The 13,373-nt window shown below is 38.2% G+C and overlaps 1 protein-coding gene across 1 annotated transcript in view; it reads left to right on the top strand.

The window, feature by feature from the left end:
* The window catches only part of Tbcd (tubulin folding cofactor D), a 122,315-nt gene that overhangs the window by 51,224 nt on the left and 57,718 nt on the right, over positions 1-13,373 (top strand). The window contains exons 7-8 of the mRNA XM_083115794.1: positions 5,582-5,811; positions 13,092-13,231. Of these exons, the coding sequence (XP_082971920.1) occupies positions 5,582-5,811; positions 13,092-13,231 (370 nt within the window). The remainder of the gene's footprint in view (positions 1-5,581; positions 5,812-13,091; positions 13,232-13,373) is intronic.

Genomic DNA, 13,373 nt, shown 5'->3' with positions numbered 1-13,373 from the left:
TGCTGTTGTACAAACATAAATTCAGATCTCTGAAAACAATATGTAACACCTTGCAATAGCATGTGAATAAATATTTAGTACACTGTATCACATGAATACATCTTATTGAAGTATGTGTCCGTGGGTTATTTGTTTACTATTCGAAATACATGTTCTTACATACTAACACAAATATTTACTCATTTGTTATTATTTGGAGTTCAAGAATTAAACATAAAGTACAAAGACATCGGAATACCAATGTTGGACCAGCATCATGAATAATAATGTTATTTTCAGACATGAAGCATATAAAAATAATGTATTTATTTTCAGCTGACTGTACTAAATAGTGATATTTAAAAACTGATACTTTTCAATTCTCTAAATACTTGATTTAGGTTTTGCCAGCAAAGCAGTTTTCATTACATCAACATACCTAGATGTATGCACATATAGAGATATACATGAACATGCATACACACTTATCATCTCTAATATTTTAAAAGTACTACCTACCACTCAACTTATTATTAAAACATAATTCATAGTACACTTATGAGAAAACAAAAATAAAGTTGCTTCAATGGCATTACTTTGCATTCATATGGTTAATTCTACTATTTAAACAATCCAACCACTGCATTATGGTAGTACTAGGACATTTTTGTACTGTTCTGGTTTCATCACGTTAATGAACATTGACAAGAAAAATAATGTTGCAGTGCACGTTACTTGACATTTTCTTTTAACATATTACCTAGCACTTAACTTTTTTTTTTTTTATATATATACATTTATGAAAGACTTATGAAAGAACAAGACAACAACATGTTTCAATATAAATCACTTTTGAAAGAATTACAATATATACATCTAGTTAATTTCACAAAGCACACTATTGACATTAAGGCAATACTAAAAATTTTGTGTGTATGTTTTCGGATCCAAGATTATCTGTATTGTTGCCTTTATGATCACCTTGCTTCTTCATTTTCACTTTTTTCTTTTGTCTCTCGTTGTTTTTATTTCCTGTTTGCTCGGAACTTGCAGAACAAATTCCTTCATCTTCCGTACTGGTTGTAACATGCTTTACCTTAAAAGTTTTCCACTTTGTGTGTCTTCTGACATCTTCACTAAGCATTGGTAAGTCTTTATCTTCTATGAAATATGCCTTCTCACTGTCGGAACTTCTACATCCAGCTTCCCTTCTTGATTTCTTTTTTCTCTTTTTCTTCTTTCTACTTTTTACTTTCTTCACCATTTTCTCTTGTTTGTGACTATCTGAGGAGTCGTTACTACTACTGGATATCTTGGAGCTGACAATCTTAAGTCGCTTTACATCATGTGTTTGATTTTGAGAAAAGTACGTAGAATTGTTCTTATGCAAACTGTTCTGATGATGTACGTTTACTCCCATAAATTCAAGCAAGCTTGCATTAATTTTACTACTCTCCTTAAGAGTCTCTCTAATTTCACTTAAGGCATTAACTATACACTTGATGCTTTGTTCCACATTGTTCTTACTTTCTTTTTCCAAATCAAAACTGTTCGTGGCAATAACTACACCTGTAGGTGGACATGCATCATTTTCTGGGCACAAGAATTTACATACCTCTTCTATGTCTCTTGCATTGCTGTGTCCTTTTTGCTCAATTTGAATCTTTGATTGGCTAACTGCTTCTGTGTCTAACTGACTAATAAGTGCAGACGTAGGAATCAAGATTGGTGAGTCATCCAATAGATTTCTTGAAGTACCTCTGTCTAGCATGCATCTCACTTGTTTTTCTTCTAATTCTCCTAATCTATTATTAACACTCCCTAATTCTTGCAAAAACATTGATGTGGTTCCATTTTCACTTTTATTTAAAATCTTTCTCACTACCTCTTTGGTGTCTGCTAACTCCTTTCGAACTTCAGTAATTGAGGAAGAGTTGTGCTGGATCATTTTTCTACTCTCCTCATTTTTCTTTTCCATTATGTCAACATTTAGCTTTAAACAGGTGGTTTCCCTGTTTTGTTTATCTATCTTCTTATCTGACTTTTCACTCCTCTGACTACACTCCACTCTGTACTGTGCCAAATCCTTTTGTGTTAGTTTCATTTCACTTTTCAATTCCCTTACCTTTTGATCTAAATGACCTAAACTTCTTTCTAGACTAACTTTTGTGTCCATTATCAATGCCATTATTTTATCTAGTTTCTTCTCCATTTTGTGGTGATTTTCCTTTTATACACTTGCACTGAAATTACCTGCTTAGTTCTTTGTTCAGTATCAGTTTTGCATGTGCAATTTATCTTAAGTCATTTATCCCTTCTAAGTCTCATAATCTTATTTATGACGTTTTTAAGCACTGTAGGAGTAATACACAACTAATACACGTCACTTTGCTTCGGTAAAAACGCAACCTGGGATAAAGAAATAAGATACTTACAATTTTTTCATTTCAGCTTCAACCATCTTTTTTTCAGTAGTGCTCATGATAATTTTTTTACCTCATTCTTTATTGATATTTTTTCTTTCCAGAATCGAATACAAGTGGACATAATTTCTACAAAGTTTTATATTAACAAATTTCAATAGTTTTTTGACAATATTGTCTGATAATAACTTATTATTGAATAATTTGAAATAAATAGGTTTTTTTAAAAAAAATTGCTACTATGTTGGAATATGTTTGCTATGGTGAACAATAGATGGCTCTGGACTTGAGTATTTTTCTGACATTTTTCTTTATTGTTTCTGAATGTTTTACTGTGGTGGAAATGAGTTAATTTCTTGATCTCTTTTTACAGGATTTATAATATTATTTGAAATTGAGAAGATAAACCACATGTAGGAAGATAACAAAGTTTAATTTCTAATTGCCATAAAGAAAAATGTATGTAATTTCTTTTTATAGAAGTAATAAGAAAGCTAAATTTTTCTTGCCAAATGGCTTTCATATCAATATTATGATGATATTGATATAATATCTTCTTCTGTCCGATCATTTTAGTAGCTGCAGATTTATGTTTTGCTGTTGACACATACTGAGATATAAAGTATTTTTTCTCATGGTTGATTGTTTTTTCACACATCTTGCAGAGAAGAATAGTACCGTCTGTCGAAAATGTGCTTTCACCAAATTTACGCATGTAACCATTTAACTTACCACTTACTGGCACACTAAATTTCGGTATGATGACAACTACATGATCCTTTCCCTCCAAAGTGCATAACTAAACTAAAGGTACAGAACTTGATTTTGGAATCCATGCAAACCCCTTGGGCATTAGTGCTGTATCTTGTCAATAACCTCCTGACATGGACCCTGGACGTGATGACATAATTGTGCAGGTGTTCTACAACAGGTTTTCAGCAGTCAATCATGCACAAGGAAATGTTAACCAAAAGGCAATATCCTATCTCAGCATGAAATACTTTTTTTCTCACACTTTTCTCCTTCAGCAATGTTGAAACATGCGTGAGTTCAATATTACTTAAATAAGGTGAAAATGGAAGAAAAATAAATGCCAACAATGCTTTTTGGGAGAAAAATAATTTATATACACATTTTTTAAAAAAAAGGCAAAAAAAGGCTTTATAATTAAAAATAGGCAGTGGGGTCCCAAGTAGGCAAAATAGGCAAAATGAAAAAAAAAAAAAGTAAAGTGTTCCCCTGTGCTTAGCACCACGCCATGAAGGCATATAGGGGGTGTGGGGGTAACGCCCCACACTTTCTTGATCCGGTCGTGAGTGGGGGTGATGTGATCAGCACCGCACCCCTGACCGCCTTTACCCCCCAGGGTTTCCCCCAGGTACCCATGTTATTCGACGCTGGGTAGGTGCCGGGGCCGCTTCCACCGTTAGAAAAGTTCCCGGATTTGAACCGGCCGGGGATCGAACCCGGGACCTTTAGCATGGTAGTCAGACGCGTTACCGACTGAGCCACCGCAAAATGAAAAGGCTTCTAAAACATTCGAAACAACATAAAAAACGTATATACGGAAAAATTTTTATCAACATATAAAGTAGATAAAAAAGAGGCATTTTGCCAAACTTCCGGGTTGTAATTATTATCTTTCCTAATGACTTATGTTTTTACAATCTTAGTCCACTTTCAGTAATATGTTCAGAGAGACCAGTTTTTTTTAAGGTCCTGGAAAAAGACAACAGTTTTTACATTTGGATAAATGTCGTCATTGGTAAAATATGTACCTACTTATGGTTGTTTATTAGATCATACAAAACAACAAAAAGTATTCATGTTACTGGGATTAAAAAATGCTGTTGATAATAAGAATATCTTCCACTCACCAGAACTCCAGTACATAAGATATGGCAGATATACAGATGACACCATTGTCGTTTACAAAAAGGATGAAGAAATAGATCTACTTATGAAAAAACTTAGCAGCATTCACCCCAGGTTGAAATTCACAATAGAACTGAAAACAAATGCAGCATCAACTTTCTAGACCTAACCATCAAAAGACGGGGAAACAAATTCACCACCACAGTCTACAGACAACCAGGGGCAGGAAACCAATATATTCACTCCCTCTCTAATCACCCACCCAAACATAAAGCTTAAGTTCTACCCAAGAGCTTTCTCGCAAAGCACAAGTGAAGAGGATCTGAAGGAAGAGGCTACCATGGTTACAGACAGGACTACAGAATGGGTACACGGTACATCAACTTTCTACAAGGTGTAGCAAAGCCGAAATGCAGGTGTGACAACCCAACTAACATAACCAAGCCATCCCATACTATCAGACTACATCCAACTGCCTAGCCAAGACCCTGAAACAGTATGACATCAAACTCGCACACAAACCAGTGAACAAAATAGCCAGTGCCCTAAGCAAACACAAGAGATTGTTCCTTTCACCACTTGACTACCCGGTAGTATATGATGCCCAGTGTGAGTGCAACTCGCATTTCACTTAGAAAAAGTCAAAATTTGCACTTTCGTGGTTTTGGTTGATTGATTGAGTTGATGTTTTAAATCCGCTTTATGCACAGTAAGGCTAATCGTGACTGGACCTACAGTTTAAAGTGGGATTTTCTAGCTCTGTGATACGACCCCCACCCATTTTGAGTATGACATTGAATAAAACTAATTGAAAAACCTTGATAATGCTTCGAGGTAAGCACATTTAGTTTTTGACAAACACTATATGTGAAATAACATGTGATAATGTTCATTTTTCAGGAACTCTTAAACATGAAATTTATTGTTTATTTACTGGCAAAGATTTCTGAAGTTGGAATTATCCTACAAGTTAGCAAAATCACAGACAATTGATTAATTCTATTGCAACAATTTGAGAAGCAAAAATGGACTCGCACAGGAATAAACTTAATACTCTGATAACAACATTCATAAAATGTGCTATTACGAAGGAGATGTTTATATTGTGTAATAATTTTAAATTTTAAATCAAATGTTGACATTGAAATACCATTTTTGATCCTGAAATGTGCCCAGTTCCTGTAATAAAAGGTTGATGTTTTATTCACCATATATGTGCATGTCCAGGGTTTCCTATTAGTAATGAACAGATTGGAAAAAATAAGAGGCTGAATTTTGACTCCATTGCTTGTATCTTTCCTCAGGAAGACGAGGCCTGCTGTTGCCGCAGAGGCTGGGAGAGGTGGTTCCTGTGGTTCTCCGGGCACTGGTTTACGACGAAGTGAAGGGCAATTACTCTGTAGGGTCTCACATCCGGGATGCTGCCTGCTACGTCTGCTGGGCATTTGCAAGGGCCTACGATGCGAATGCCATCAATCCGTACGTTAATGAGATTTCAGCTGCATTGCTTGTGGTTTCTGTTTTTGATAGAGAGGTACGTAACTTTCTTCTCTTAGAGATACATTAGCTTCTTCCTCTTCTTGCAGGACTGGGTGACCAAAGCCTGTTCTGAGACTACAACAATTGATCATTCCTTCGGCAATATGGTCTTCCTAAATGTGTTTTTTTCTTATGGTATGTAATTTAATAATTTTCTAGGGCAAACGGCTATCTGGCATCCTCGGAACATGTTGATTGCACTTTAACAGATATTTTTCAATTTCTTCCACCATTGCTTCGACGTTCCATTTATTTCAGATTTCCTCACTTCAAATTTTGTCTTGTAAAGTTACTCCATTTAAAGACCTCAAAATTTGTGAACAATTTTTTCTATGATAACACCATTAAGCCTTGTTTCCATGATAACAAAAAACTCAATGTGCTCACCAAGGCAGAATTTATTTTATTTTAAAACTTAAACTTAACCTTTAGTCCCCCACCGTTGCATATGTGCAACATAAAAAGTATGTCCCTTGCAGCCGCGGTTGCATATATGCAACAAACAGCTTTAGATACAATTATCGAGGGTTTGCCACACTTATATTTGTATATTGAGGTTGAAACACTGACAGTTCGGTTCGGGAACATGTGTTTACGAAAATTCCAACCCCCCCCCCCTCCTTTCTGAATATGTCACGTGTTTGGGCTCACCCAAACATGTGTTGGCTCGACACTTGACAGACACAATGAATGCTTGGTATTTACGATGCTGTTTTCCTCCAAGCTTCCAAGGCTGTGATTTAGTACTGATAAGGCACACGTTCTTCTTTGTGTCTAGACCTGGTGATCCAACTGAAATAGTGGCCGGGGGAGGGGGGGGGGGGCAAGGAGAGAGGGGATTCGATGAGGTTTGGCGGTATCAGCTTTCTGTCGCCTCTATGTTAGAAATGCAATGAAGCTTGACGATAGCCAGAGGCGCCAGAAGCGTGAGTCTATACAGAAGTAGAGACAAAACAAACGATTGCAAAGGCTCCCTTCCCTCAGTTCGTATCATATAACAGCTCATCGATTTCCCTAACGCTCAATAGTTGCACAATCGTTTCCTAATCGTTTCCTTCCGGACATATTTCCACAAAGAGCCGAGTCAACAGGGAAGAAATAGATTCACAGTAGCTACACAAGATGCAAGTGCGAACGAAAAAAAGCAAAAGTGCGGGTTTTCTCCCCAAAGTAGCTGGAGAAGAGGGGTCAAACTCCAAATTTTTATGATTTTTTCATTGAAATTCGGGGGATGCAGCCCCTGCCCGTAACCCCCCCCCCCACGATTGGGGCATCCAAATTTTACATGGTTGCATGCACTGATGTTCTACCTGCAAAACAAAAGTTATCCGAAGTAGATTGGTCCCATAGTGTCAGAGTTATAACAATTTTATGAATAATATGCAAATTGGCTAAAATTCGCTAGAGTTTTACCTTTTGCCTTATTATTCAAATTGCATTGCACCCACGAACATGAATCAAGTTTTATTCTGTTGCGGAAGGTCCATTCTTTAAAAAAAAATCAAAAGTTCCGGTTTTCTCCCCAAAGTAGCTGGAGAAGAGGGGGCAAACTCCACATTGTCATGCTTTTTTCATTGAAATTCGGGGGATGCAGCCCCCGCCCGTAACCCCCCCCCCCCCCCGTGGTTGGGGCATCCAAATTTTACTTTGTTGCATGCACTGATGTTCTACCTGCAAAACAAAAGTTATCCGAAGTAGATTGGTCCTATAGCGTCCGAGTTATAACAATTTTATGAATAATATGCAAATTCGCTGTTTTGAGGAAAAAAACAGAGTTTTACGTTTTGCCTTATTATTCAAATTGTATTGCACCCACGAACATGAATCAAGTTTCATTCTGTTGCGGAAGGTCCATTCTTTGAAAAAAAAAGCAAAAGTTCCGGTTTTCTCCCCAAAGTAGCTGGAGAAGAGGGGGCAAACTCCACATTTTTATGTTTTTTTCATTGAAATTTGGGGGATGCAGGCCCTGCCCGTAACCCCCCCGCAGTTGGGGCATCCAAATTTTACATGGTTGCATGCACCGATGCATTACCTGCAAAACAAAAGTTATCCGAAGTAGATTGGTCCCATAGTGCCAGAGTTATTACGATTTTTCTCCATTATGTATACGAATTCAAATTTCGCGCTCAAAGCCTCGGCGACACTGGGCTTACTTTCGTCAGACTGCACGGCGTACTAAGGGTTAATGTTACATTTTAACGTTCTAGCAAGGTCTTCTTCAGACTGTACCAAATGCAAATGAAATAAGCTACAAAACAGGAATATATATATATATATATATATATATATATATATATATATATATATATATATAAACACAGGAATAGGATCAGAAAAGGTGCCAGAAGGGCGGATAATTACAAATGATGAAGGAGACAGTAAACACTTACCACACGAAGAGAAATAATTCTATATTTTGCGATCTGAGTCGCATTTTCAAGATAGAAGAAAGAAAGATCGGCGTCACATGGAGTAGAGGCACGTTGATAGATAACAAGAAGTACTTTAGCCAGTGTTTACTGTAAGGTGGGTGGGTAGTTTCGGGGAGGAGAGGAAAGAGTTACTGGTTGGGTAGGTTGAGTCCGGGGGGTATAGTGGCATGCATGCCTGCTATATAGGCCCTTTCCCATCGCCTGCGGAAAGATGTGTCAAAGTGGGGGGGGGGGGGTAAAAGATGAATGATGGCAACACGGAAGCAGTTATTGAAGGTGGTGTTATGGCTATTCGTGTGGGTGGCAACTGTGAAATTGGAGTTTTGGGTGAGGAATGGTGATTATTGATCCTTAGGTTCAAGGGGATGGAGGTTTCGCCTAAGTAGAAGTTGCCCCAGATTTGGCAGATGAGGTTGTAAATTAGGTTGGATGAGTGGCAGGTGCCCTTAGGATGAAGTGTGAACTCACCTGCCACTGTGGGGATCAGGAGGGTGGGGGAGGTGATAAGTAAGGGGCAGGTCTTGCATCTGGTTTTGTTGCACCTGTGAGCTGGGGGAGTGGTGTGGAAGGGGTGGGAGTGTTTTGGACCAAGATGTTTTGGAGGTTGGGGGGGGGGGGGGCGATGGAAGACGACCTTTGGTTTATCCCGAAAGATGTCCCTGGTGTCAGGATCACTGTGCAGGATGGGTAGGAGGGAGTGGATGGTATGTCTGATTTTCGTAATGTGGGGGTGGTATTGGGTGATCAGAGTTGGAAGGTTGGTTTTGGGTTGTTTGGTGCAGTTGTGGGAGATGGCTCTTGTGATTTGTTTGTTGATGAGGGTGGGGGGGTAGCCACGGTTAGTTAGGGCTTGGTGCAGGCGTGGGTTGTAGTTTTGGCGGGATGAGGTGGATGAGTTGAGGTGCTGGCCTCTGAGAGCAAGGGAAAATGGGATGACTTTTTTGGTGTGGTAGGGGTGTAAGCTGGAGTAGTGGAGATACTGGAGGTGGTTGGTCGGTTTGATGTGTTTGGAGGTTTCCAAGTGGTCTCCCGCAATGTGGATGTCCACATCTAGGAAGGTCACTTGGTCTTTGGAGTGGAACCAGGTGAATTTGAGGGTAGTGAAGTCGTTCAGTTGGTTTAGGAATGTAGTGAGTGAGGGTTCGCCATGTGTCCAGAGGAGGAAAATGTCATCTATGAATCTTAGCCAGAGGAGTGGTGTCAGTTGCTGGAAGTCAAGGAATTCCTGTTCCAGCCTGTAGCCAACCAGTAACCCTTTCCTCTCCTCCCCAAAACTACCCACCCACCTTACAGTAAACACTGGTTAAAGTACTTTTTGTTATCTATCAACTGTTTCTGGCAACACTGATCGTAGAGACGCTATGGTCAGTATTCTGTGCCTCTAATCCATGTGATGCCGATCTTTCTTTCTTCTATCTTGAAAATGCGACTCAGATCGCAAATATAGAATTATTTCTCTTCGTGTGGTATGTGTTTACTACATATATACACACAAAAATCTCTCCCCTCGAGACACAAGATTATTAGAAACTTGTTTATCTGGAACATTCCTTTCCAGGTGTTCCAGCAGGTGGCCTTTGCCTGTCAACTGTACTTTCACCTGACAGGCGATTTAGATAAACATTCCCTTTCATCTGGAAAGTGGTTGGATTCCTTATCTCACACTTTCTCCTCCTTCGCTCTTGTCCTTTCCACTCTTTCTAACACCTTCTTCCATTCTTTGTTTATCTTCAGTCCCCCATTCCAGTTCATTGTGTCTTCTTCCCCTTTCTTCTCTATATATTCCTGTTTTATAGCTTATTTCATTTGCATTCGGTACAGAGTCTGAAGAAGACCTTGCTAGAGGGTTGAAACGTAATGTTTAGTTTGTTTTAAAATCAAATAAATTCTGCCTTGATCAGCATATTTAGTTTTTGGTTCAATTTTTTTCTAGTTTTACCATGTTGACGAAGGGTCCAACATTTCCTACCAATTAGAAGAGCTGGTTTTGAAATTATGTTATTGTATCTAATTTCAATTTGATTTCTAAAATGTATTTTTAAAATTCCATTTAATCTGTTATACCTGGTTAGTCAAAAAGAAGGAGCAGACTTCAAACTGTTAATTCAAATAAACAATACAAAACAGAAACATAATCCACACATCATTGGATAGATTAAGGTTCAAATTGTAGGAAAATTGGTTTCGTTCGTGCATAAAGAATGATGTTTTGTGTGCTACAATTTCCAAAGTGGAAATTCGTTGTGCAAATGCAATGCAAAATTTGACCCTTCTGTCATGGTGCATTCACTGCAACTTGAACGTCTGTATATCCACAACACAGTAAAGCATTAAAATGCTGGCCAAGGCAAAATTTATTGCATAAAAAATATATAGTAAAAATGTAATGTTTCCACGCTCTAACAGGGCCTTTATTTAATTTATTGTGAATCTTTGTCTGAAGAAGACCCTGTTAAATGGTGGAAACATTACGTTTTTAGGATATATTTTTTTATACAATGAATTTTGCCTTGGCCAGCATTTTAATGTTTTATTAACATTGAAACAAGGCTTGCCACAACACAGACAAGCCTAGAACTGTTTCAGATCTTGAAGAGTAGCAGGTATACTGTTTTTGAGGAATGCAGATTTTCTAGAGCTAGGATGCTCTCGACATTTTCATGGGTGACCGCTGCTTTTCCCCTTGCATATGCAACCATCTTCAATGAATTTCTTATGCCACTTGTAAATTTACTTATGGCAAGGCGACTTTTGTTGAATCTATGGTGGAATTCAGATTGCACTTGCGCAATGGATTCACACTTTACAAATTGTAGCACACAAAACATCATTCTTAGTTCATGAACAAAACCAATTTCATCAAAATTTGAACCTTAATCTATCCAATAATGTGTGGATTATGTTTCTGTTGTGTATTGTTTGTTTGAATTAACATTTTGAAATCTGCTCCTTCTTTTTGACTAACCCTGTATTTTATTAAATTTTTCTCAACCTATATTTGGTTCATGTTGAGGGGAATAAACAACGCGGTTGATAATGTAAGACGTAAGTGAGTTACCAAAGATATATCCGCAAAACTTACTTGCAAATGTTCTATTAATTTCGGTTGCCTCTGCCACCATCCACTTGGGAACTCGATACTTCACTGTTAGGTGAAGGGTGGTAAGAGAAGGCAATCCATTTAGCTTGATCACTGCTGGCTGGGTGGAGTAGATTAGGTTGTCGTACTTGCATTTCTGCTTTGCTGCACCATGTGGAGAGTTCTTCCTGAAGGAAGAAGTTACCATAGTGACGGATATAGGACTTCAAAATGGATACACAGTACATCAACTCTCCACATGGTGCAGCAAAGCAGAAATACAATTACGACAACCTAACCTACTCCACCCGGCCAGCAGTGATAAAGCTAAATGGATTTCCTTCCCTTACCACCAGACTACATCCAACCGCCTAGCCAAGACCTTGAAACAATATGACATCAAACTCGCACACAAACCAACGAACAAAATAGCCAGTGCCCTAAGCAAACAACACAAGAGATCATTCCTTTCCTAACTAGACAACCCAGGTGTATATGATGCCCAGTGACACTACATTGGCAGATCCATCAGATCTGTCAACGAGCGTATACAACAGCACTTAGCGGACGCAAAAAAATCCCAACCCACTACCGGACTATCAAGGCACCTCAAGTTCAACAAACACAGGATCCAAAAAGTTTCAGTTAGGCATACATCACACACCCTAATCGACACCAAAATCAAAGAGACTCATGCCATTATGCACTTTCCGCACGAACTGAATATTGACAGTGGTCAGGCTCATTATGTTTGGCTCCCCTTGTTATTACAACAGCTCAAACCCATTGCGCACAGCAGACGAACTGCCACCGAAATTAATAGAACATTTGCATGTAAGTTTCGCTTTTATCCTTTTGGTGTTCGAACTGTGAAATATGGCTTCCAAAATATACAAAGTCTGTTACCGGTTCAATTATTTTATCATTTATCACCATTTTCAGTCTAGAAAGTTTTTTACTGTTTATTTCCATTCACTTTGCTTTATCTTCTGAAATTTTCATTAGCTTCCAGTGTTAATTGTGTAGTGCCTCTACTTACACCTGTTTTAACACTACATTTTAAGAGATCATCTCTTCTCTCATCTTCGACCGACCTCCAGTGCAGAATGTTTAGGTTGCTAATTTGAAACCTAACAGCAACAGTGTCACCAAGAGAGGGCATTTCGAAAATTTGTAAGATAAGTTATAAACTTCAATATTACTCTTTTCATTGACATGCTTTCATCCCTGAGGGTAACTTGTAGAGTGAGTTATGAAACACCCTGTATTATGTTATTATTAAAGGTATGCATGTTTTATTTTTGACGAAACACAAAATGTGCATTCTCCTACCAGTTTTGTCATGAAATAATGCGAAATGAACAGCAAAATTCGAAATCAACTCTTCAACACTAAATGTAGAGTTTGTTTAGTGCCACTACACTTTCTGATGTTTGAATTATCCTGTGATTTATGTAAATTACAGAAAATTGATTAATTCTTCTGTAAATATTTCGGAATCAAAAATGGACTCTTTACACAGAGATAAACTAAATACTCTAATAACTATATAAATGTACTATTAGAGGGGAAATGTTTGTTTAGTGCTTTTGATCGCGATATGTTCCCATTTTTGTCCTGAAATGTTGATCTTGTATTCACCATAAATATGTGACTCTTTATTCGAGGTCATGTGTGTCTTTGGTCTTCATCTGACCTCCATTCAAGCTGTAACTCTTACATTATGTTTCATATTTTGGTTTTGTTTTCTTCTTGCATCCGCAGGTGAACTGCAGAAGAGCAGCTTCGGCAGCATTCCAGGAGAATGTGGGGAGGCAGGGAACGTTCCCTCATGGCATCGACATCCTGACTGCAGCTGACTACTTTGCTGTTGGGAGCCGCTCGAATGCCTTTCTGAATGTAAGGTGTGTATGCATCTCTGTCTACCAACCCCCATGGTGGAAGAGTTAGCTCATCAACTAATGTCAGGGGTTCTCTGTTAATGTCCCTCCATTACTTTCATCATATCATCACTCATCCTCACCTTCACAATTAGCCAAATGTGAC

This window comes from Lepisma saccharinum (assembly GCF_977018435.1).
Source record: "Lepisma saccharinum chromosome 15 unlocalized genomic scaffold, izLepSacc3.1 SUPER_15_unloc_1, whole genome shotgun sequence".
Classification (NCBI taxonomy): domain Eukaryota; kingdom Metazoa; phylum Arthropoda; class Insecta; order Zygentoma; family Lepismatidae; genus Lepisma; species Lepisma saccharinum.
The sequence above is the reverse complement of the archived record's forward strand: the minus strand, read 5'-3'. Positions and strand labels throughout refer to the sequence as shown.